Source organism: Lissotriton helveticus, chromosome 8, assembly GCF_964261635.1.
Source record: "Lissotriton helveticus chromosome 8, aLisHel1.1, whole genome shotgun sequence".
Classification (NCBI taxonomy): Eukaryota; Metazoa; Chordata; class Amphibia; order Caudata; family Salamandridae; genus Lissotriton; species Lissotriton helveticus.
The window spans coordinates 1,395,429,129-1,395,453,101 of NC_136069.1; the positions used below are offsets into that span (position 1 = coordinate 1,395,429,129).

The 23,973-nt window shown below is 48.2% G+C and overlaps 1 protein-coding gene across 1 annotated transcript in view; it reads left to right on the top strand.

Annotated features, from left to right (window-relative positions):
• LOC144773378 (ATP-binding cassette sub-family C member 2-like) overlaps window positions 1–23,973 on the top strand; it is a 560,817-nt gene that overhangs the window by 227,712 nt on the left and 309,132 nt on the right. The window contains exon 8 of the mRNA XM_078658348.1: window positions 3,561–3,698. Within this exon, the coding sequence (XP_078514474.1) occupies window positions 3,561–3,698 (138 nt within the window). The remainder of the gene's footprint in view (window positions 1–3,560; window positions 3,699–23,973) is intronic.

Genomic DNA, 23,973 nt, shown 5'->3' on the forward strand with positions numbered 1-23,973 from the left:
GACAAGAAGGGATTTAGTTTCTGACAACCATAGAACATGACAACTTTGCTCTCCCCTAATCAAGAGTAAATCTCGAGAGTCGTGTGAACAAAAGGCAATTTATTTTACTCAGTCAGTACGTGCATTCTTAGTCTCATCAGAATGTAGAGAAAAGGAAGAGACGGGCGTGTTCAATAAAAAGGTGTTATTTATTGATCAGTCTCTTTTCTCATACAAGAGAAATGGATCGATATTATTGCAATACTTATAGCTAAGTAAAGTGCATACATTAAAAGCAATAGTATAAAGTAATACTGTAAAAACATTGATATGGTTTCTAAGCCATAAGATGTTTTAAAATGAATAAAATATATTACATACACATATACATTTGACTAAACGTACTCAACTGGTGTTTCTAAATACGCCTACCCCGTGTACCTGACCTAAGCCTAATACGTGGGCGGGAATAGAAAGTTACAGTTTAAGTTAAGTTTGTTTTTGCCAAGTGAATAACTAAAGAATTCTCTGTGAGGGGTTATTCAGTTCTGTACCTGGAAGTTAGGATGAATGAGGAATGGTATCTCTCTCTCTGGTCTCGATATTCCAGGCTGCCTGCGAGGGCTGCCCAGAAACGCCGGTGCTGGATTCTCGGCAGGAGAAAGCAGCGCGTCTCTCAGCGCGTCAGGAAGGCGGGGCTGCTGCCAGCGGGGTCTGCTCTGCTCTTGGCTTCGGCAAGTATGGCTGCTCCGTCTCGTCACCACGCGTGTGTTTGCATAGGGCAAGATCGGTAATATTTATACCTTTAAGGTGCCGAGATTGACGTAAGGATGGACATAGATACGTCAATAAGGATGTCATACGACTTGCTCGTTAGCACATTCTTTTACTGAAGTTCTCGGTGAAATCAAAACAATGGCCGCAGGGTTTTGCCCAGGTTGTCATAGGTTTGATTTGTTATGAGAACTCCGTATGCCTTATCAGGGGCTGGAGGAATATCGCTTGTCTAATTAGATCGCAAGCGTTATGACCTAATCAGATAACACGTTCCTGTGCCGTAGTGTGACTGCGTCAGATAACGGTATCTGCATCATGGGGGTTTTCTGCCTCATGGGCTGACTGCTAGTTAACTAGTTGGTTTGTTTAACTAGAATAGGGTCAGGAATAGGGGGATCGATTCAGAACCTATAGGAATACATGACAAAGCAAGCAAGACTGTGGGAGGTCCTCGAGGATCTGAGAGAAGGGGGGTGAGACAGGGTTGTGTGCTGCCCCCCTTTCTTTTTAATTTGTATACTAATGGTTTAGGGGAAGCATTAGTTAGAACTACACATGACCTCCCTCAAGTTTCAGCCCGACCCATCCCGACACTCCTTTATGCGGATGACGCAGTTTTGTTGGCAAGAACCCAAATTGCTCTCCAAAGGGTCCTTAATGGATTTTTTGTTTTTAGAAAGGATTTAGGACTTAGCATTAACATTTCTAAAACATATGTAATGAGATGTGGCCAAGGGACCATGAGAGTAAAAGATATTTTTGTATAGGGACTAACGCAAATTACAACTAAGAACTTCTCATATTTGGGCGTATTGTTCAATCAAAACGAATCATGGGTTCAAACAATAACTGCAAAAAAATTGTCGTTTATCCAGTCAGCCAATGCCCTGGCATCCTTTTCTAAGAAATTGGGTCGGAAACCCCCTGGGGAGTTGATACAAATGTATAAAGCAAAGTGCATTACATCAGCAATGTATGGAGCCGGGGTGTGGGGCCTAGCAAATACCACGCAGCTACAACAAGTTGAGAATAGTTTTTTAAGATTTATCTTATCTGTCCCCCCTAGTACTTCATGTTGCATTTGCCATGAAGAATTGGGTCTCTCTTTTATTTTGGATTTATTTAAAATAGAGCCGATACTGTTGTGGCACAGTATCTGGTCTAAGGAACAGAAACAGTTAAACAGGGATATTCTAGATGACTGTCTTAAATTAGACGTAGCCTTAAAGATACCATGGATTAGATTTGTTTGTGATTTTATGAACGACTTAGGGCATCCAGAACATTTTACCGACCCCAGTTCCTTACAGATGACTCCAAGGGAAGCACTAAAAAAGTAGGGGCTTCTTTGCTTTAATGAACAGTTTGGTTCTACAGTTAAAAAGCAGACCTATGTAATTTCAGGTAATGATAACAGCTGCATTAAGCACAATATGTACCATTTGCCGCCGGGCCCCAGGGATAACGGCTAAACGGCTGTGTAATCTTAACATTGTAGATTTAATGCTGGAGTGATCGCGGCCGACCCCGGAGGTTGTAGGCCCTCAGCTGTGTACTGATGATAATGTGCAATAAAGGTCTTTATTAAAAAAAAAAAAAAAAAAAAGTAGGGGCTTCATATGCTGGAAGAGGTCAGACTGTCTGGTGAACTTTTGAAGCACACTGTTAACAAACATCAATCTATACTAACTACATTTGGCATGGAGCCATACTTGTCATTTGTCCCTTTAACTTATGATAGAATGCTATTGGCCAGATTTGGGCTTAATATGTTTCACAGACTGGTGACTTGGCCTAAAATGAATGATTGGTCGAGGCAGCTTCCTTTGTGTCCTTGTGACGACCAATCATGTCAGTCTATCATTCATTCTATCCTTTTCTGCAAGTGTGGCTAATCCCATTCTTTAAAAAAACAGGGGTTAAGGCAATGTCGCCCTGCTTTTTTAAAACTTTAGCTGATGGATAATGAACATGTAGTATGGAAGCTTGCTATGTTTTTAAAAAGGGTTTAAGGAAAAGTCTAACTATTACAGATGAATTTAAATTGTTTTTTAATCATTTTTAAAAAAAAGCCTTTCTTCATGTGTTTTTACTTATGTACGCGTTTGTTGTATAAAACTGCTGCTGTTCCTTCATTCTCTTTTTATTGTAATGCGATGTATATTATTTCTCCTGTGCTTTTGTGATTGTAAATTCATAACAGTCAAATAAAGCTTTCTTGATTGATTGATTGAATTGTATATTATTTTAATGTTTTACTGATTTGATATTATATTTGCTTGTTAGTTGCATTTTATCAAACATCTTAATCATATGAAACTTTTGATGAAATCTCCTGAACTATATTTCACCTCTTTGATTTATTGCTGGTTTTATATCAGGTGGCCTGGCACTAATGAGTAAATCATTTTAATATGTGCAAAACACACAAATTGTAAAGACCTCACATTAACCACCCTATTCTTTTTTACTGGGATGTAGCAATCTGACTCTGTTTACCGAAAGAACTTTAAATTGAGATGTTACTTGAACTAAATATGCTATTTTCTACATACAATTATTTTCAAAACATCTTCTTAATTAGTGGCTTCTTTTCTTCTACTATTTAGTTCTGCCACAAGTAATGAATCTTGCATGTTGTCCCTAATATTAAATAAATACATAAATATTTAAAAGTTTTTTATGGAGTGCGTTGTAGTGGTATATAGAATTGGTGTGCTACAACTCTCCTTTTAGAAATTATTTTCTTCTTCTCACATGGTACAATATCATTAAGCAAATGATCATTATTTTTTTCTTTTTAGATTCTGAAACTTTATGCATGGGAACCTTCATATCAGAAACGGGTTACGCAAATCAGAGAGAAGGAAATGGATGTGTTAAAACTTTCTGGTTACCTCACAACTTTCTCTATGCTGACATTGACCTGTATACCTTTCATGGTAAGCACTATTGTACAGCAAATCAAAACCTTTTTCAAATGTGGGTTTTATTGCGACCAATATTTTACATGTTCTTTCAAACAAATAACCCTTTTTAATTCTCTGTTAAACTATGTGTGACATATAACCTTGGAAAACAGTCTAGACTATTTAGTATGTATAAAATAGCAAAGAATGAAAAATGTCCTGGCTAACCAGGAGAAAAGTTATAATTCTATTAAGGACACAGAGGTGAGGATTATGCATATCTTTCTCCATTTTATTAAACCAGCAGCCTTCAAAGAACATATCAATAAAAAAACATCATTAACTACATTTCCCTTGAACCACCAGAGAGTGGGTCGCCATAACAACCATTGTCCAATCCTATAACAGTCCGTTGAGTATATATATATATATATATATATATATATATAAAACAGTCCGTTGAGTATGTATATATATATATACTCAACGGACTGTTATATATATATATATATACTCAACGAACTGTTATAGGATTGGACAATGTTTGTTATGGCGACCCACTCTCTGGTGGTTCATGGGAAAGGTAGTTAATGCTGTATATATAAGTATGATGTCCCTTCCTGTTCCTCTTCTTTATTGGAGGAAGTTAGTCTTGAATGCCTGCTCTACTCGTATTTCTGGTTGTTACCTAGGAGCCCATGTTATCCCAATGACTTCTCCCACCAACAGATTATCTTTGCATGAATGTATCCATTATCACTTTGCTCCAGACAACTAAGTATGATAAACATTAGAACAAAGCTAAATTATTTTTTTCAAAACCTTAAACCATTTAGCAACCTCACTTACTGTAAATGAATCATCATAAGGAGGGCAAGGCGACAACTCCCTGATGTCTCCGGGTGGGATAATCCTCGCCTCCGTGTCCTTAATAGAATTGAAACTTTGCTTCTTGTTAGCTAAGACATTTTTCGTATGTCCGGACCAGAGGCGAGGATTATGCATTTTCAAAGCTTACTTGCCACCAAAGCAGCAGCATCCAAAATAAGTTTGGAGCAAAACTTCTTAAAAGTTGATTCAGATGACCAGTCCGAAGTGTTTATAACGTCTTCTAATCTATCACCTACCTGCATTGCTATAGACGCGATGGCCCCCCTTGTGGAGTGAGCCCCAAACCTTTGTACATTGACACCTGCTTCCACCATGGTCCACTTTACCCACCTGGCAATAGATGGAGAGGATATCGCTTTGAAAGGTTTCTTTAGCGCAATCTAGAGCGGTGTGTCACCTACCAGTTTAATTTTGGTTGTCATATCCTTGTATACTTTAATGCATCTCACCACACACAGTTTGAGATTATCACTGATAGCAGAATAGGATACCAACCTGGTATTCGTCTTTGTCCTCTTAAAGATGGTAAATGTAACACCCTCCGGTGTGAAAACCTTAGCTGAGATATCCAAAGCTCTCACATCCGAAGCCTTCTAGCATGAAATGAGGCATAACAAAATACCGGATTTGTAGAAAACTTCTTTCTAGAAAGATACTAGTTATCTTGCCAACTCATGAGGAGCCTTAGGGCCACATTAACGTCCCATAGGGCGGAATACCTGCATTCAAGCAATATAATCTCTTTCATCAGTTTATATACGCAGGGATGCTTTGAAACAGGCATATTGTCAATGGTATCATGTCTAGCCACGATGGCTGACCCAAAGGAGTTTACGGTATGGAATGCCAGGCCTGATTGCGCTAGTTCTGCCAGAAACTTTAGGATATGATTAATATAGGCCCCAACTGGATCCAGATGCCTCTCCAAACACCAAAAATACCATTGTTTCCAAGTTGATCGAGACCTCATGGTGGTGTCTATAGCCCATGCTTGTTGAATGAAGTTTGCACCATCTTTTGAAAGGTGATTGCCTTTCCAGCATTGCCGGAAATCCTCCATGCCATGAGGGTGAAATGGCCCTGCAGAACTAGCGGATGATGACAACCCTGGGGACCCCGAGGATAAAAGGGCTACTCTATCGGGAGATCCCATGATAGTTTTATCCGTGTCTGGCACCATGCCTGCAAATTCCAGATCGGCGTCACTAACACCAGCAATGCTGTCTGTCAGTTTGACAGTTCAGCTAGTCCTGGAGGAAAGTGTCATCTGCAACCACTTCCAGGTGTTGATATCAGCTCACATACCGAGGTATCTAAAAATTCAGGCTGGATGCAAAGAGTTCCAAATCGCATGGACCCCATCTGTTCATCAAGGCCAGGAAGATCTTGCGATCTACTTGCCAATCGCTGCTGTTTGAGAAATTCCTGGAGTTCAAGTCTTCCACTGTGTTCGGGATCCCTGGAAGGTTCTCTGCCGTTACCAAGATCTCTCTTTGTAGACAGTAGTGCCCGAAGTTTTTGTACTAATTCCGACGGGGCTCTCGAGCGAGTGCCTCCCAAGTGGTTGATGTACTCGACTGCTGACACATTGTCCATCTGCAACAGGATGCAGCAGATTATCCTGTCTCTGGTGAGGGACTTTATCGCAAAAGATTAGACCAAGAGTTCCAGGCAATTGATGTGTAACTGCATTTTCTCCTCCGTCCATCAGTCGGGATGCAAAGAGTTCCAAATCGCATGGACCCCATCTGTTCATCAAGGCCAGGAAGATCTTGAAATCTACTTGCCAATCACTGCTGTTTGAGAAATTCCTGGAGTTCCGGCCTGCCACCGTGTTCGGGATCCCTGGAATGTACTATGCCGTTACCAAGATCTGTCTTTGTAGACAGTAGTGCCAGACGTTTTTTACTAATTCCGACGGGGCTCTCGAGCGAGTGCCTCCCAAGCAGTTGATGTACTACACTGCTGACACATTGTCTATCTGCAACAGGATGCAGCAGATTATCCTGTCTTTGGTGAGGAACTTTATCACAAAAGATTTGACTAAGAGTTCCAGGCAATTGATGTGTAACTGCATTTCCTCCTCCGTCCATCTGCCCCCATAGATGTCACCGCATCTGGCTCCCCAGCCCTGATAGCTGGCATCCAACTCTTTGAACATGTCTGACGTGGCCCCGAAATTGTTCTGGAATTCCAGGCCTCCATATGATTTAAGCAAACACAAGGAGATGATTGCTCACTTTGCCACTGGATTCAAGCTATCCTGGCTGATGAAGGGTGTTACCCAGAAACCAGTCCCAGGGAAGACCTGGATTTGCAGTTCGGGCTGGACTGTGCCCATGAGGCACAGGGTCAAGACTGATTTGCATATAGCTGGGTCTGAACTGAAAGTGAGCTAAAGAATGATTGAGGAGGTAGTCATGAGGATAGTGAGGTATATGTCTTAATGTCAAAGTGTCTGTGTGCTACTGCAGGCTATGGCGGTTGGCTGTAGCTATCCTTTCGGAGAGATCGATTGAGGAGGAGGTCTTTGAGCTGCTTTTTTAATTTTAAGCAGGATGGGTTAGTCCTGATATGGACTGGGATGGAGTTCCAGATTTTGGGCGCATTTCCTGTGAAGGATTGAGATGCGTTTTTTTGTTTGTGAGGTTTCGGAGGGATAAGGAGTAGAGTGTTGGTGCTCCTTAGGCTTCTTGTCTGACTGACTTCTGGAATTTGGAAGCCAGGTAGGCGGGTTTTCCTGCGTGCAGCGCTTTGTGAGTGAGGCATGCAGTTCTGAAATTGGCACGCATTTCAATTGTGAGACATTTTAGCTCTCTGAGTGCAGGCGAGATGTGTTAATTTTTCTTTACCCCGGAAAACATTCTGGCTGCTGCGTTCAGAGTTGATCTGAGGGGAGCTAGGTGAGATTTTGCTGATCCTATGATGGTTGCATTCCCGTGGTCCAGTCTTGACAGCACCAAGGATTAAGTGGCTTGTTTGAGGTCTTTTGGAGGGATGAAGGGTTTTATTTTGTTGAGTAGTTTAAGGTTGAGGTGACCTGACCTGACCTTGTCAGAGCCGGTCGCTCCACCCGCCGCGTGGCTCCTCCTGAGTGCGCCGGTTCCCCCTACTGCTGACGCCTGCTCGCTGCCCCCAGGGCTCAGGTGCCCCTTGGTTGTGTTGTCTCCGCTTTGTGTTGTCTCCGCTTTGTGCCCAAATCTGCTCATAGTCTGATCAGTGAGCCCCTGTTTTTCCGATTTCGTGCCTCTCTGCCCCCTGGTTTTGTTGTCTCTGCTTTTGTGCCCATTTTTCCTGTTCGATAGTCTGATCGTTGTGCCCTGTTTTTGTCCGGTTCGTGCCTCCCTGCGCCTGCTTCCCGCTGTTTCCCCGCTCCCCGCTGCTGCTCCCCCGCGGCCCCGCCCCCCTCTTCCTTCTGTACCCTCGCCCCCTCCTAGCCGCCACCCCGCTCCCGTCTCCCAGCTGCTCCTCCCTCCCACCCAGTGGCTATTTAGGAGGTGGACACGCGACTGGGAGCTGTGACCTGACCTGACCTTGTCAGAGCTGGTCACTCCACCCGCCGCGTGGCTCCTCCTGAGTGCGCCGGTTCCCCCTACTGCTGACGCCTGCTCGCCGCTGCCCCCAGGGCTCAGGTGCCCCTTGGTTGTGTTGTCTCCGCTTTGTGCCCAAATCCGCTCATAGTCTGATCGGTGTGCCCCTGTTTTTCCGATTTCGTGCCTCTCTGCCCCCTAGTTGTGTTGTCTCTGCTTTTGTGCCCATTTTTCCTGTTCATAGTCCGATCGTTGTGCCCTGTTTTTGTCCGGTTCATGCCTCCCTGCCGCCTGCTTCCCGCCGTTTCGCCCGCTCCCCGCTCCCTGCCGCTGCTCCCTCGCGGCCCGCCCCCCCTCTTCCTTCTGTACCCTCGCCCCCTCCTAGCCGCCACCCCGCTCCCGCCTCCCAGCTGCTCCTCCCTCCCACTACACCATTTATGGCGGAGTCCACGCGTACGCGCAGCGGGCGCGCCGATTGTGCGCCGAAGGCGCGCCAAAGGCAAGCCCGTCTGCGCCAGTCCGCGCCTGGCCCGCGCCCAGCGCCAGGACCCCTGGCCCCCAAGATGCCAGCCCACACGACGGACCTACGATGCCGCCACCCTCAACGCACTCAAACCCGACCGGAATCCCGCCTGCCACTGAGCCACCCCGAAACGCACCCACGGACCCTTCACCTGCCAAACCTGCAAGTTCACCTGCCTCCGGACCTGCACCGCACCCGCCAAGCCGAGCACCAGCAACAACCACCTCAAGTGCATCCTGCTCAACACCCGCTCCGTCCACAGACACGCCGTCGAACTCTGGAACCTCCTCGACACAACATCACCAGATGTCGCCTTCCTCACGGAAACCTGGATGAACGCCTCCTCAGCACCCGACATCGCCATAGCCATCCCGGACGGATACAAGATCACCCGGAGGGACCGCGTCAACCAGACTGGAGGAGGCATCGCCATCGTACACAAGAACACCATCCGCATCTCGACCAACTCCAACGACACCTTCACCGCCGCCGAACACCTCCACTTCCAGATACACACCGACCCCAAGACGACCCTCAGAGGCACCCTCATCTACAGACCCCCGGGACCACGCACACAATTCAGCGAAGACATCGCAGACTTCATCAGCCCACACGCCCTTCCCTCCGCTGACTACATCCTCCTAGGGGACCTCAACTTCCACATGGAGAACAACAAGGACAGCAACACCACCACCCTGCTGGACAACCTCGCCAAACTCTGACTCAAGCAACTGGTGAACACCCCCACCCACTACGCCGGCCACACGCTTGACCCCATCTTCTCCTCCAGCAAGCACATCTCCTTCAGCCACTCCACCGGACTCCATTGGACTGACCACAGCTGCGTCCACTTCAGCTTCAGAAGAACCACGAACCACCACCACCCGCAACAGGTTCCTCGCCGGAGCTGGAGCAAGATCACCGCCGAGCAGCTCACCACCTCCCTCAGCCAGAACCCTCCCACCAGTACAACAGACCCCAACGAAGCAGCCAGCAACCTCACACAGTGGCTGACCGCCTGCGCCGATGACCTCGCAAAACTAAAGAACCCTCCCAGCAGGCCCAGCAGAAAGAAGAAGGGTAAAGGTGCCTTCAAGGGAATTCGTTTAGAAAAAGCTTGAATTAATTTCGAATTTGAATTGTAGGGATAAATTAATGTTCCCTATGTGAATTTAATCTCACTCTGTAAATAAATTGAATTCACATAACATCACAAAACCATGAATATCTACACAAACGATAAAGACAAACACAAACAAGGTGTATAGAGAAAAGAATTTATCAAAAAATAGTTCATTCAGTATATACAGTGAAAACAATAGGTCTGCAGGTCTATAAATAATAAATAAATATACAACTCAACAGAACCTAAAAACACCTATCCAAAAAGTACAGTGAATAATACAAAAGGATGAGGTGGAGGTCGACGTTTCGGTCTCTTTAGAGGGTGCTTATTGAGACCATCTTCAGGACTGGAGTCAATTAAAAACTGTATATTGACACAGTGCAATCTGCAACAGAAATGTTTTTCAGTTACACACAATTCTTAAATCAAGTTATCTTATCCACAACACCTTGCTACACAGACAGTAATAATACTACTAACAGCACATAAAACATTTCAAAAACACAATACATTATTTACATAGAGCATAGTAATTGCCAACATAGAATGTTTTGAGAAGGCAGATTGTATAAATCTAATCATCACCAGATTAAATCCACAGAAACATTGAAGGTTCTTTTAACCACTCTATCATGTCAACATTTGCTAAAGCCCAGACATCACTATTTGCATATAGTGAATGCAGTGATTACAGTTCCTGTTAGGGGTTAAATAATAATTTGTTCCATCAAACGACTAAATCATACGATTGTCCATATTGGTGATAGAGTAGCAATTTAAACGGGAATAAATGCGAACCCAATTGCAAAATTGAGTTGTATATTTATTTATTATTTATAGACCTGCAGACCTATTGTTTTCACTGTATATACTGAATGAACTATTTTTTGATAAATTCTTTTCTCTATACACCTTGTTTGTGTTTGTCTTTATCGTTTGTGTAGATATTCATGGTTTTGTGATGTTATGTGAATTCAATTTATTTACAGAGTGAGATTAAATTCACATAGGGAACATTAATTTATCCCTACAATTCAAATTCGAAATTAATTCAAGCTTTTTCTAAACGAATTCCCTTGAAGGCACCTTTACCCTTCTATCTAAATTACCCAAGCCCTCAAGGGTATCCTGGGTTGCTCACTGTTTTAATTTCAATTCCAGCAGAAAGAAAGCCCCCTGGTTCACCGGCGAACTCAAGGACTCCAAGAAGAACTGCTGCACCCTCGAGAAAGCCTGGCGCCACGACCAGACCACAGACAACATGACCGCCCTCAAGCACGCCACCCGCAAGCACCACCAGCTGATCCGCACCACCAAGAAGACGGCATTCAAAGAACGACTGGACAACAACGCCCATGACAGCCAGGAACTCTTCAGCATCGTCAGAGAGCTCTCCAACCCCAGCGCTGGAAACAACGACATCACACCCTCACAAGACCTCTGCGACTCACTCGCCACCTTCTTCCACCGCAAGATTGCCGACATACACAACAGCTTCGGCACACCGACCACGCACCCAACTGGCGAACCACCGCCCCCCACCACCACCCATTGCAACTGGACCCCGGTCAGCACCGAAGACACCACCCTCACGATGAACACCATCCACTCCGGATAACCAACCGACCCCTGCCCCCACCACGTCTTCAACAAGGCAGACTCCATTATCGCACCCCAACTCCGGGACATCATCAACACCTCCTTCCACACCGCCACCTTCCCGGAGAGCTGGAAGCACGCCGAGCTCAGCGCACTCCTGAAGAAACCAACAGCGGACCCCACCGACCTCACGAACTTCTGCCCCATCTCGCTCCTCCCTTTTCCTGCCAAAGTCATCGAGAAGACCGTCAACAGACAGCTCGCCGCCTTCCTCGAGACAAATGGACCCCTCAACCCCTCGCAGTCCGGTTTCCGAGCCAACCACAGCACCGAGACCGCCCTGATCGCTGCCACCGATGACATCAGATCCCTGCTCGACAACGGAGAAACAGCGGCCCTCATCCTCTTGGACCTCTCGGCAGCGTTCGACACTGCCTGCCACCGCACCCTAGTACAGCGCCTCAGCAACATCGGAATCCAAGAGAAGGCACTGGAATGGATCATCTTGTTTCTCGCCGGAAGAAACCAGAGAGTCCGCCTCCCCCCGTTCAGATCCGAGGCCACTGAAGTCATCTGCGGCGTACCACAGGATCATCACTCAGCCCAACCCTCTTTAACGTCTACATGGGCCCCCTCGCAGCCATCGCACGCCAACACAACCTCAACATCATCTCCTACGCCGACGATACCCAGCTGATCCTCTCCCTCACCAACGACCCCGCCACCGCCAGAACCAGCCTACACGAAGGGATGAAAGACGTCGCAGAGTGGATGAAGAACAGCCGCCTGAAACTGAACTGAGACAAGACAGAAGTCCTCATCCTGGGATCATCGCCCTCCGCCTGGGACGACTCCTAATGGCCCGCTGCCCTGGGCACCACTCACAAGCCAACGGACCACGCAGGCAACCTGGGCTTCATCCTGGACTCCTCCCTCTCGATGACCAGACAAGTCAACGCCGTCTCCTCATCTTGCTTCAACACCCTGCGCATGCTCCGTAAGATCTTCCGATGGATCCCCACCGAGACCAGGAAGACCGTCACCCAGGCACTCGTCACAAGCCGACAGGACTACGGGAACACCCTCTACGCCGGAACCACAGCCAAACTTCAGAAAAGACTCCAACGCATCCAGAACGCCTCCGCCCGACTCGTCCTGGACATCCCCCGACACGACCACATCTCCGGCCACCTGGGAGACCTGCACTGGCTCCCCGTCAGCAAGAGGATCACATTCAGGCTCCTCACCCACGCACACAAAGCTCTCCACGACCTGGGCCCCAAATACCTCAGCGACCTCCTGACCTTCTACACGCCCACCCGCCAGCTACGATCGACCAGCCTCGCCCTCGCCGCTGTACCACGCATCCGCAGAGCCACCGCCGGAGGAAGATCCTTCTCCTACCTGGCAGCCAAGACCTGGAACTCCCTCCCCATCCACCTTCGGCTGACCCAGGACCATCTCTCCTTCAGGAAGGAACTCAAGACCTGGCTGTTCGAGCAGTAACGGACCCCTCTCCCCCCAGCACCTTGAGACCCCTCCGGGTGAGTAGCGCGCTATACAAATGCTATGATTGATTGATTGATTGATTGAGGAAGGCGCTCTTTGCGGTGTTCTTGATGTGTTTACACATGTCTAATTTAGGGTCCAGAGTGATTCCCAGTGATTTTACAGATTTGGCTAGGGTGGCGTTATAGTTGAGAGCATCAATAGCTTTTAGCCATTCTGTGATTTGGGGGTTCTTCTTCTTCTTGGAGATGAGGAGAATGTCCGCTTATCTTGGTTTAGTTTCAGGTGGTTGCGTGATAACCCTCTTTTTATGTTCATGGACTAGCACCATAAACATACAGTCCTAGGGAGTACCAGGGGCTTCCACCGTCCACCAGCTGTGTCTGCCTCCCTCTCCTTCCTTACCACCAGCAGTTTTCCACAGGTGAGTGCAGTTTTAGATTATTATTAGATCGTCTCTGCTTTACTCGTTCGGCGTGATAGTTTCAGCAGAGCTGTGCTGCTTAGCCAGCAGATCGGTGGTGTGTAGGGTGACCAGATCTTGAGAACCAAATACAGGAACATTTTGGAAAAATAGGACTACAATTTTTCACCCTCCGAAGCCCGCACGATGAACACCATCCACTCCGGATCACCGACCGACCCCTGCCCACACCACGTCTTCAACAAGGCTGACTCCACCATCCCACCCCAACTCCGGAACATCATCAACGCCTCCTTCAACACCGCCACCTTCCCGGAGAGCTGGAAGCACGCCGAGATCAGCGCCCTCCTGAAGAAACCTACAGCGGACCCCACCGATCTCAAAAACTTCGGCCCCATCTCGCTCCTCCCTTTTCCTGCTAAAGTCATCGAGAAGATCGTCAACAGACAGCTGACCGCCTTCCTCGAGACGAACGGATCCCTCGACCCCTCGCAGTCCGGCTTCAGAGCCAACCACAGCACCGAGACCGCCCTCATCGCAGCCACCGATGACATCCAGGCCCTGCTCGACAAGGGGGAAACAGTGGCCCTCATCCTCCTGGACCTCTCCGCTGCGTTCGACACGGTCTGCCACCGCACCCTTGTCCAGCGCCTCAGCAACATCGGTATCCAAGAGAAGGCACTGGAGTGGATCATCTCGTTCCTCGCCGGAAGAACACAAAGAGTCCGCCTCCCCCCGTTTCGCTCCGAGGCCACCGAAGTCATCTGCGGCGTCCCGCAAGGATCTTCACTCAGCCCCACCCTCTTCAACATCTACATGAAACCTCTCGCAGCCATCGCACGCCAGCACAACCTCAACATCATCTCTTACGCCGATGACACCCAGCTGATCCTCTCCCTCACCAGAGACCCCGACACCGCCGGAACCTGCCTACACGAAGGGATGAAAGACGTCGCCGAGTGGATGAAGGACAGCCGCCTGAAACTGAACTCGCACAAGACGGAAGTCCTCATCCTGGGATCTTCGCCCTCCGCCTGGGACGACTCCTGGTGGCCCCCATCCAAGCCAACCGACCGCGCTCGCAACCTGGGCTTCATCCTGGACCCCTCCCTCTTGATGACCAGACAAGTCAACGCCGTCTCCTCATCGTGTTTCAACACCCTGCATATGCTTCGCAAGATCTTCCGCTGGATCCCGACCGAGACCAGGAAGACTGTCACCCAGGCACTCGTCACCAGCCGACTGGACTACGGAAACGCCCTCTACGCCGGAACCACAGCCAAGCTACAGAAAAGACTCCAGTGCATCCAGAACGCCTCCGCCCAACTCATCCTGGATGTCCCCCGACGCAGCCACATCTCCAGCCACCTGAGGAACCTGCACTGGCTCCCCGTCGACAAGAGGATCACGTTCCGGCTCCTCACCCATGCACACAAGTCTCTCCACGACCTGGGCCCCAAGTACCTCAACGACCGCCTGACCTTCTACACGCCCACCCGCCAGCTACGGTCCACCAGCCTCGCCCTCGCAGCCGTACCACGCATCCGAAGAGCCACCGCCGGAGGAAGATCCTTCTCTTACCTGGCTGCCAAGACTTGGAACTTCCTCCCCATCCACCTTCGGCTGACCCAGGACCATCTCGCCTTCAGGAAACAACTCAAGACCTGGCTGTTCAAACAGTAGCATACCCCTCCCCCCAAGCGCCTTGAGACCCTCCCGGGTGAGTAGTGTGCTATACAAATGGCATGATTGATTGATTGATTGAGAATGACAGCTCTTATCAACATAGGATCAGAGAAGATGCATTAAGAAAATAAATCAAATGTAATTTCTGCAAGCAACATCATACCTAATGAAATTGCTTACTTATAACAGCTGGTAACTACCACAACTTTTGAACAACCAAAAAAGTGCCTTTCACTGTTTTCGATCGACCCCTCTAAAAACCAGGACATGAGCCAAAATTGCCAAAATCTGCCGGGACAGCTGGTGAAAACCCAGACTGTCCGGGCAAATCCGGGATGTCTGGTCACCCTAGTGATGTGGGAGGGAGTGGTTTGGTCTGGGGCCAGTTGGAGCAGTGAGATGGAAATTGCTGCATCTACTCCTTTTGCCGCCTTGCATTGCCATCTTGTTGCCTGCTGACTCACTCCTCTGCACAGAGATTAGGCCACACATAGGCTGGGCCGATGCGGAGCACAGGGAGATTTCGTCATTTTCTTTGGACGCGAGACTCCGCCCTCCCTAATGCTTTAGATAAAACCATCCTCAGTATCCATAGCATTCCTGCATGTATAAAATGTGGTCCAATTGACTTGAGCCAATGATTAATACCAGAAATATTTGCACAGTTTGACATCATTTCAGTTTGCATAAACACCTATTGGTTCAGGTTGATGATTTCGTAGATGACCTTGTTCAATCTGTGAATATTTTTAAAGCAGTTGATTATTAACAAGATGGACAGCTAAATAGAGCAATACTGCGTTTTTTCTTTAGGAAGACTGAAGCTATTGTTATGTTCCATGGTTTTTAAGCCAAATTATGTGTGATTTGCCTCAGTTCTTTCCTATGAAACATGTAAAGCAGTGTAAGAAATATTGCTCCAGTGTTAGCTATTCCTATTAAGGGACCCAAAAGACCGGTAATATCCAGGTGTCTATGGCAGGTCCAAGTCTCCCACAAAGTAGCCTGCTAGTTTTGATTAAATTAAATTTGTAGATTTATATATCACCTGTGAGGGTTTCCGGGCGCTGTCCATTGGCACAGTGAGATTAAGTGGTTTGCCCAGAATCACAGAATGTTGAGCTGACGAACCCGGATCCCCTGCTAATCGACAGCTCTGCTGCTGCGCCACATCCTTTCCCTAGATCAGGCTGAAATGAAGTTATCTAGTTTGTAAACTCAACCGTATGTTTTTATATTACAGTGGGGGCATAGACAAAGTACTGTATCTTCTCTGTTTCACATAGTTTTAAATGCCACGAAAACAGTTTAAGAGAGCAAGAATATGGAATAAATGAGAATAACAAGAACAATCATTGATTGTATCAGTACAAGCTCAAATTGAAACTGTGCACACATGCGAGTGTAAGTAAACTTTATTGTTTAGTTAATTAAAACCATAACAAATATCCTTACAGTTAGTATTCAATATCAAAAGAGAAGGTAAAATTCATCAAATACAGTTTAAAACAGAGGTTAAAGATAAAATGATGGTCTTATTAAATCTAGAGGTGACCAATTACTTTCAAGCGTTGTTTTAAGGCCATCAAAAACTTTATCAGCTAGCAGTTAAAAGGAGAAAAAGTTAATAATAATAAGAAGCCTCATTAAATCTAAACATGACCAGTTGCTTTCAGGCGTTTTTCAAAAGCTATCAAGAATGTTATCAGTTTGCAGTTAATTATAGGAGCTGTTGAGTCCAAACCACCAATAACAGCAGACCTGCAGGTGCGTAGTCTCTTGACCCGAAAATTGTACTTTAAAAAGAGCGTGCGCTCCTGGCTCAGGTTCTTGCAATGACATATGATATGAATTATGTCTTCTTTTGTGGTGCCACAGAGGCGACAGACAACTGTGTCGTAGTGTTTCCAAGCGGGTTCGTCAGCCAAGGTTGGGTATTTACCTAGTCTCAGAGCCATCAGCTTTTTTTTTTAAAAAGACGGAATAGGTTGTGTCTAAGTAGGCAGCTGGGGTAAGTTTTTTGTAACCGTTGATCACAGTCCAGGAATGAGAGCGGTCTGAGAAAATGGCTTTGTCAGTAATCAACGAATGAAATTTGGCCGCCTTATTTAATGCCTGTTTAAAGGAGATGAATGGCAAGTTTTTGTCCCACAGGTTAGCAGTGCACGTTTGCTCCAGAGCGCAAGTCAAGTATTTGTTAGCTTCTGAGTTTTTATGTAGTTCCAGTTCCTGCCATAAAAATCTATTAAGATTATTATCAATAGCATTCATCTTAATTCGGTACCATACCCTGATGCATGTATAGAGTCTTCCTAGAGTTTCATTCATGATGCCAAATTCTAGGCGCATCTGCGCTGGAGAGGCTGAGGTAGGAAGTCTGAGAGCTTTTTTATAAATTTTTGTCACCAGTTTGTTTAGAATAATAGCGTCCTTACCCAGCATGGCTACACTAGCATATGCTAAGGTTGGAAGTACTTTGCTGGCAATCACTGTCAGTAGTGGTTTAAGCGAGGGGCCCTCCAGTTTTTTTGACAGAATGCTAAGTGCAAATATTAAAGCTCCAGCTCTTTGCGTCATATAGTTTTTCTGAATTTTAGGGTACATCTGTCGTCAATATAAAATCCTAGATATTTATAACTTGCTACCCTTTCCAGGTGTTTTCCTTCCAGCATGATATTAAGATGTGCTGATCGTCGATTAGTGATTAACATTGTTTTTGTTTTGGACAGGTTAAGAGCAAGGTTGTTCGCGGACAGGAATTCTGATAGTTCCGTTAGTAATCTGGACAAACCGACTTTAGTTAGGCTCATAAGCACAATGTCGTCGGCATATGCCAGATGTGTAAGTTGTAAGTTGCCAAGTTTCGGCGAGTGAGAGTTGCAGTTGTTTAGTATACCTGAGAGATCTGAGATAAATAAATTAAATAAATGTGGAGCCAGGACGCATCCCTGTTTTAAGCCGGTTGTTGTGTAAACTTTTCTTGATAATAGTGAACCGTCCCCTAGTTTGATTTGTGTCCAGGTGTCTGAGTAGAATAACAGCAGGCCCCTTAATATGTTCTCTGGTATATTCCATACTCTCAGCTTTGCCCATAGAAGATTCCGATCGACACTATCAAATGCCGCCTGCAAGTCGATAAAACACAGGTTCAGCTCCTGCTTAGTGCGCTGGCATTTTTCTGCAATCATAGTTATTTATTTTTTTTTTGGGTTAAAAACTTTTATTGAGCAATCAGATAAAAAGTACAGAGATGGGCCTACAACCACACGGGCTGGCCGCTAATTCGCAAAGCACGTACCAAGCAGTAAACATTAATCTCCGTGGCCAGGCCCCAATCACAGATTAAATATTGCACAAAGCATTTGACAGGACACAACAGTTTTGTCTTAAACATTAAAATAACAAACCAAAACAAGGCGAATGTAGCAATCACGTCAGCCCAGATGACAGAGGGGAAGTACACTAATCAGGAAGATAAAGGTAAATCAATGAGACTCGGCAAGGCCGGGGGGGGGGGGGGCAGCAGGGAGGACAGGAAAATCTCAAAAAGAGGATGAAAGATTTCGGGAACGTCAGCCTAGGGAGACAGGGTAACATCGGATGTGTCAACCAAGGGAGGGGTACAAATGTCTCCACGATATGCATTCCACTGACCCCAAATTTTAGTCCACGCCCTGGGTCTGCCCCTAGCCACATAGACGGTCTTCTCTCGAAACATGGACCAGTCCATGTTATCCTCCCACACCGAAACGTCCGGAGGTCTGGATGCGCCCCAAAGTTGCGCAATGTCCCGCTTCGCGACCATGTACCTCAAGGTCGCCCATCTGGTCTGGGCCACAGAATAATCGGTGGGTTCCCACACGTTCAACAGGCATCGTCGGGCCTCAGGCCGCAGGGCAACACCAGTCACGACAGTCATCACATCAAGTACATCAATCCAGTAGGCCGCTACCAACGGGCATTCCCAAAGTATATGCATAAATGTAGCACTCATCTCACAGCCACGCTTACATAAGCCATCCGGGGAAAAACCCATTACAACCAGGCGCGGGCCAGTTACATACACGCGGTGGAGGATCTTAAGTTGCACCAAACGAAGACGGGCGTGAATGGCGACCTCCTTAGGAGAAGAGAGTGCTGACTGCCAATCCTCGTCATCTAATTCCAATCCGTCACCGACCCACAGCTCCCTAAGGCGGACCAACAGGTCTGCGCGACTATGAATCAATTTTTTATAAATAAGGGAGATAGTACTATCAGGCAGGTGTCCATCTAGTATACGATCTTCAAGGGGGGAAGACTCGGGCAGGGTCACACCAGGAGTTAGAACTGAGGCCAGGGCATGTCGGACCTGCAGATACCGAAAAAACTCTCTATCACTCAGGTCGTATTCTGCCCTAAGGGTCTGGAATGACTTCACGCTACCTTTCGCACAGACATCACCCACCTTACATATCCCAATCATATCCCAGCGGTCGAATCCCTTAGTAGACCAGAGACACCCCAAACGTTCAGAGGCATAAAGCGGCGTCGCCAGTGTCAGTCGATTCTCCCAGCCCAAACTCACATGCGCGGCGCGCCACACAGTGACTGCGATCCTGGATGGGCCCACAAGATGGCGCCCGGCCGATCTAGAATAAAGCGCTCTATTAAAGTCCCCTCCCGGCAGCTGGAGTCTATCCATCTCAAAGGCCGGATCCCGACCCGGTGAGTACATCGCGTGGTTGATGGCGGACAGCTGGGCAGCCCAGTAATATCTCTTGATGTCAGGGAGCGCCATGCCCCCGTCATACCAAGGGATGGTGAGTTTCGCAAGGGCAATACGTGGACGCCCGTCCCAGATCAGTTGTCTTTGAAGACTCTCGATCTCTCGGAAATAGGTAGCGGGAACGTTGTCATAAGAATTCTGAAGTGCGTAGAGGAACCGCGGCAAGGACATCATTTTAAAAAGGGCTGCCCTGCCCAGAGGAGACAGGGGCAGCTTACGCCAACGGGCCACATCTAGTCGCAGCCTAAGAAGCGGGGGGAGGAGATTGCGCTCGAATCGGAGTGAGGAGTCCAGCGTAATAAAGATCCCCAAATACTGGAAGCCAGACTGGACCACCTGGATAGGAAATCTGTCCGGCAATGGGGGCAAAACACCCGAAAGAACGTACACGCAGGACTTAGCCCAATTAATAACTAGGCCCGAGTTAGCTCCAAACGAGGTAAGAACATCAAATAAAACATTTAGAGATTTACGCGGGGAAGTAAGATACAAAAGAATGTCATCCGCGTAAAGTGAGACGCGGTCCTCAAAGTCCGGTGACCAACGGATCCCCTTGAGTGAAGGCTCCCATCGAAGCCACGCAGCTAACGGTTCCAGGGCGAGCGCAAAAAGCAACGGAGACAAGGGGCAACCCTGACGGGTCCCCCTACCAAGGCAGAAGGGGACAGAAACTCTACCGTTCACCACTACCTGCGCTAAGGGTTCAGCGTATAACAACTTCACCCAACCGATAAACTCAGGACCAAAACCAAATTTTTCAAGAGCAGCCCAAAGATAGGGCCACTCCACTGTGTCAAAAGCCATCGAGGCATCCAACGAGGCCAAAATGGCCGGTTCCGTCAGAAGCCCCGCCCTCGCAACAGCACCGTGGAGACGACGTAGGTTAAGAGCCGTGTTGCGATGTGGGATAAATCCGGATTGATCCGGATGAACCAAGTCACTAATGACCGTCAAGAGGCGGGTCGCCAGGAGCTTAGCCAGGACCTTGGGCTCAACGTTTAACAAGGAAATGGGCCTATAAGACGAACAAAGGTCCCGCGGTTTACGGTCCTTGGGAATTACGACTATCGTAGCCAGACGCTGATCATACGGGAGAACACCCCGTTCCCGGGACTCCAAAAACATGTCGCCACCTTATCAGGACGTAGCTTGTACAGTTCAATTGGCAACCCGTTTGGGCCCAAGGCTTTGCCCGAACGGAGTGAGCGTATGGCAGTAGCTATCTCGTCAGTAGTAAAAGGGGACTCCAACGATTTACAGTCTAAATCGGAGACACTGGGCAAAGCTATATCGCGCAACAGAAGGCGAGAGTCAGCAACATCCCGTCCAGACACAGGGGTATAAACCACACGAAAATACTCAGCAAAACATGCAACTATTCCAATCGGGTCCGTCACTCTCACACCATTCGATGATTGAATCACGGGCACCACACGATTCGCCCTCTCCTTCTTATCCAACCACGCCAATAATTTGCCCGCCTTGTCCCCCACATCATACAGACGGCCCTGTTGCTCCCGGAACATCTGTTTGGCCGCATCCGTGACCAAAGACTTATAGGCAAATTGTTTCAGACCCAGGGCATGGAGTTTATCAGATGTGACGTCCGACTCTAAGGCAGCCTCCCTTTCAGCAATCTCCCTCTCGAGGTCCACCACCTCCCGATCCCTCGCCCTCTTGGATTCAACAATAAGGGAAAGGGCCTGTCCACGAATCACTGTCTTAAAGGCCTCCCACAGGGATATCGCAGAGGAAACGGATCCCTCGTTGTCCAAAAAATAGGCGTCCAAAGACTTAGTCAAAAGGTTGCGGGTCTCGGGGGAGGTAAGGTACCATGGGTTGATAGGAGCCACCCGGCCCGCCGCCTCCACCCCCATTTCAAAACAAAGCCAGAGCGGAGAATGATCGGAAATGCCCCGGGGGAGGTGTCTAATCTCACGCACCGCCGGCGACTGGGCCGCAGGCATCAGGAAATAATCCAGTCTAGACAAACTCCCATGGGCCCCAGAGTGGAACGTGTATTGAAGCTGAGTAGGATGCATAAGCCTCCAGCAATCCACCAAACCAAACGTATCCAGAAACCCACCCAGCCACTGTTGGGCCGAAGGAGTGTCCCTAGGGGGGTGGCGATCGTGTAGACCGGAGAACACAGAATTGAAGTCACCTGCAATGAAGAGAGTACTATTAGGGAGGTCCAACAAAACACGGCCCAAATCGGAAAAGGTAGAAGTCTGCAGGCCGGGGGGGACATAAACAGCAAATAAGGAGAGGGTACGACCCTCATAACGACCCACGAGGACAGCATATCTCCCCCAATCATCAAGGATTACATCATCAATAGCTAGGGGGAGGGAAGCCCGAACAAGGATACCCACCCCCCTGGAACCCGTGGTAAACCCCGAATGTGCGGCAAGGCGATAGCCCCACCTATTCATCGCACGACAAGTATTGCCCACCAAATGAGTCTCCTGCAGAAAAACAATATCTGGAGATAAACGTCGTAAACATTTCAACACCACACTCCGCTTAATACGATCCCCCAGACCATTAACATTCCACGAAACAAACCTCAACCCGCTACCCCCATCCCACACAGCAACGCCGAAACCCCTCCTCCATGAGCATGACATAAAAACCATCAGTAGCAAGATAATGTCGCCTTGAAAACATAACACACAAACATCGAACTTCCCAACCACCCACCCCCCAACAATCAAGAAAACACCCCCCACCCTGCACCCCTGCAAAATGCTAAAAAGCCACCCCAACATGCAGTGTGCCTGTCGCCCAAGAACCCCCATTCTACAAAAAGACCCCAGAGGAGGAAAGGCTCTGGCCCACCCGCCACCCCGATCAAGACAGATGACGAGGAAAACACACAAACAGTAGAGGCACTTAGGCATAGAATCCCGGAAGAGTTTACTCTATACGAGGGCCCAGGCGTAGACGAATTGTTCAGCTCTCCACACCACCCTCAGCACCACCCGGGTGGGCGTCGGACTCAGTCGCAGGAGGTCGGCCAGGCAGAGAGTCCAGCCAGTCGTTCACAGAATCTGGCCGAGCAAAGAAAAAGGTTCGGTCATTGTACTCCACTCGCAGCCTGGTCGGAAACAGCATAGCGTAGCGTAACTCCATGTCCCGAAGACGCTTCTTGACACCACGGAAGCCCATACGCTGTTTCTGGACCTGTTGAGAAAAGTCCGGATAAAAGTTCACTGTGGCGTTCTCAAAGGCCACCGGGCCCTTCACACGTGATGCTTGCAGGATAGCGTCCCGATCCCTATAATGGAAGAGTTTCGCAACAATAGGCCTCGGCGGGGCACCTGGCTTACCCTGGCCCCCCGGAACTCGATGGGCACGCTCTACTGCGAAAAATTTACTCAGTCCAGACGGAGCGAGATAGTTTTGGATCAGGTCCTCAACCAGGAGATCAACAGAGTGAGGTTCTGGATTCTCCGGAACGCCAACCACGCGCACATTACAGCGACGTGCCCTGTTCTCAAAGTCCTCCAGGCGCCGGGTCATGAAATCGTTCACTCTACGGAGATTACCAATCTCCGTCTGTATCTCCGAGACGTCCGTCGTGAGGCTGGATGACTTGAGATCCAATGATTTCACCTTCTCATTGGTTTTCGATAGGTCGGCTCGAATCAAGTTCACATCAATGGCCACGGTGTCGATTTTGTGGGCCAAGGCCTCGTATTGTTGGCCTATCGTCTCCCTCATGCCAGAAATGGCGCCCATGATGGCCTGTAAGGACGGCTCCGTTGACGCGTCCACGATGTGGTCAGCAGCACTTGGACCGGGCAGGGCGGCTCCGGGGGACCCCTTCGAGTGGGTGTAACGGTCCATAATGTTAGACTGGACCGGGCCCCCGCGCAGGGGTGTCTTGGTCTTCCCTGTCTCTCGGTCCCCTCTGCCCGCCATGTTGGAAACTGCGTCACAAAGAGATTCACCGGGCTCGATGGAACGGGCACAGGAAAGTAAGGCTTCGGGATCAAAGAGCCGCCAAAAGGGTACCACCAGGATAGAGCCAATCAGATAGGAGAATAAGCCAGCCAAAGGCCCGACAGACGTCTCGTGCCCCGGACCCAGCCCAGGCCAGACTCCCCTGCCAGATGTCTCAGTCTGAGGCAGAATCGAAACCGAAACTTAAGAGGGGGACCCACAAGTCCAATCCCCCTGCCGCTGTTGTTCAACTCCAAGACGGCCACAGAGCCTCACCCAGTCCCGGGCGTACCTCAAGGGCGGA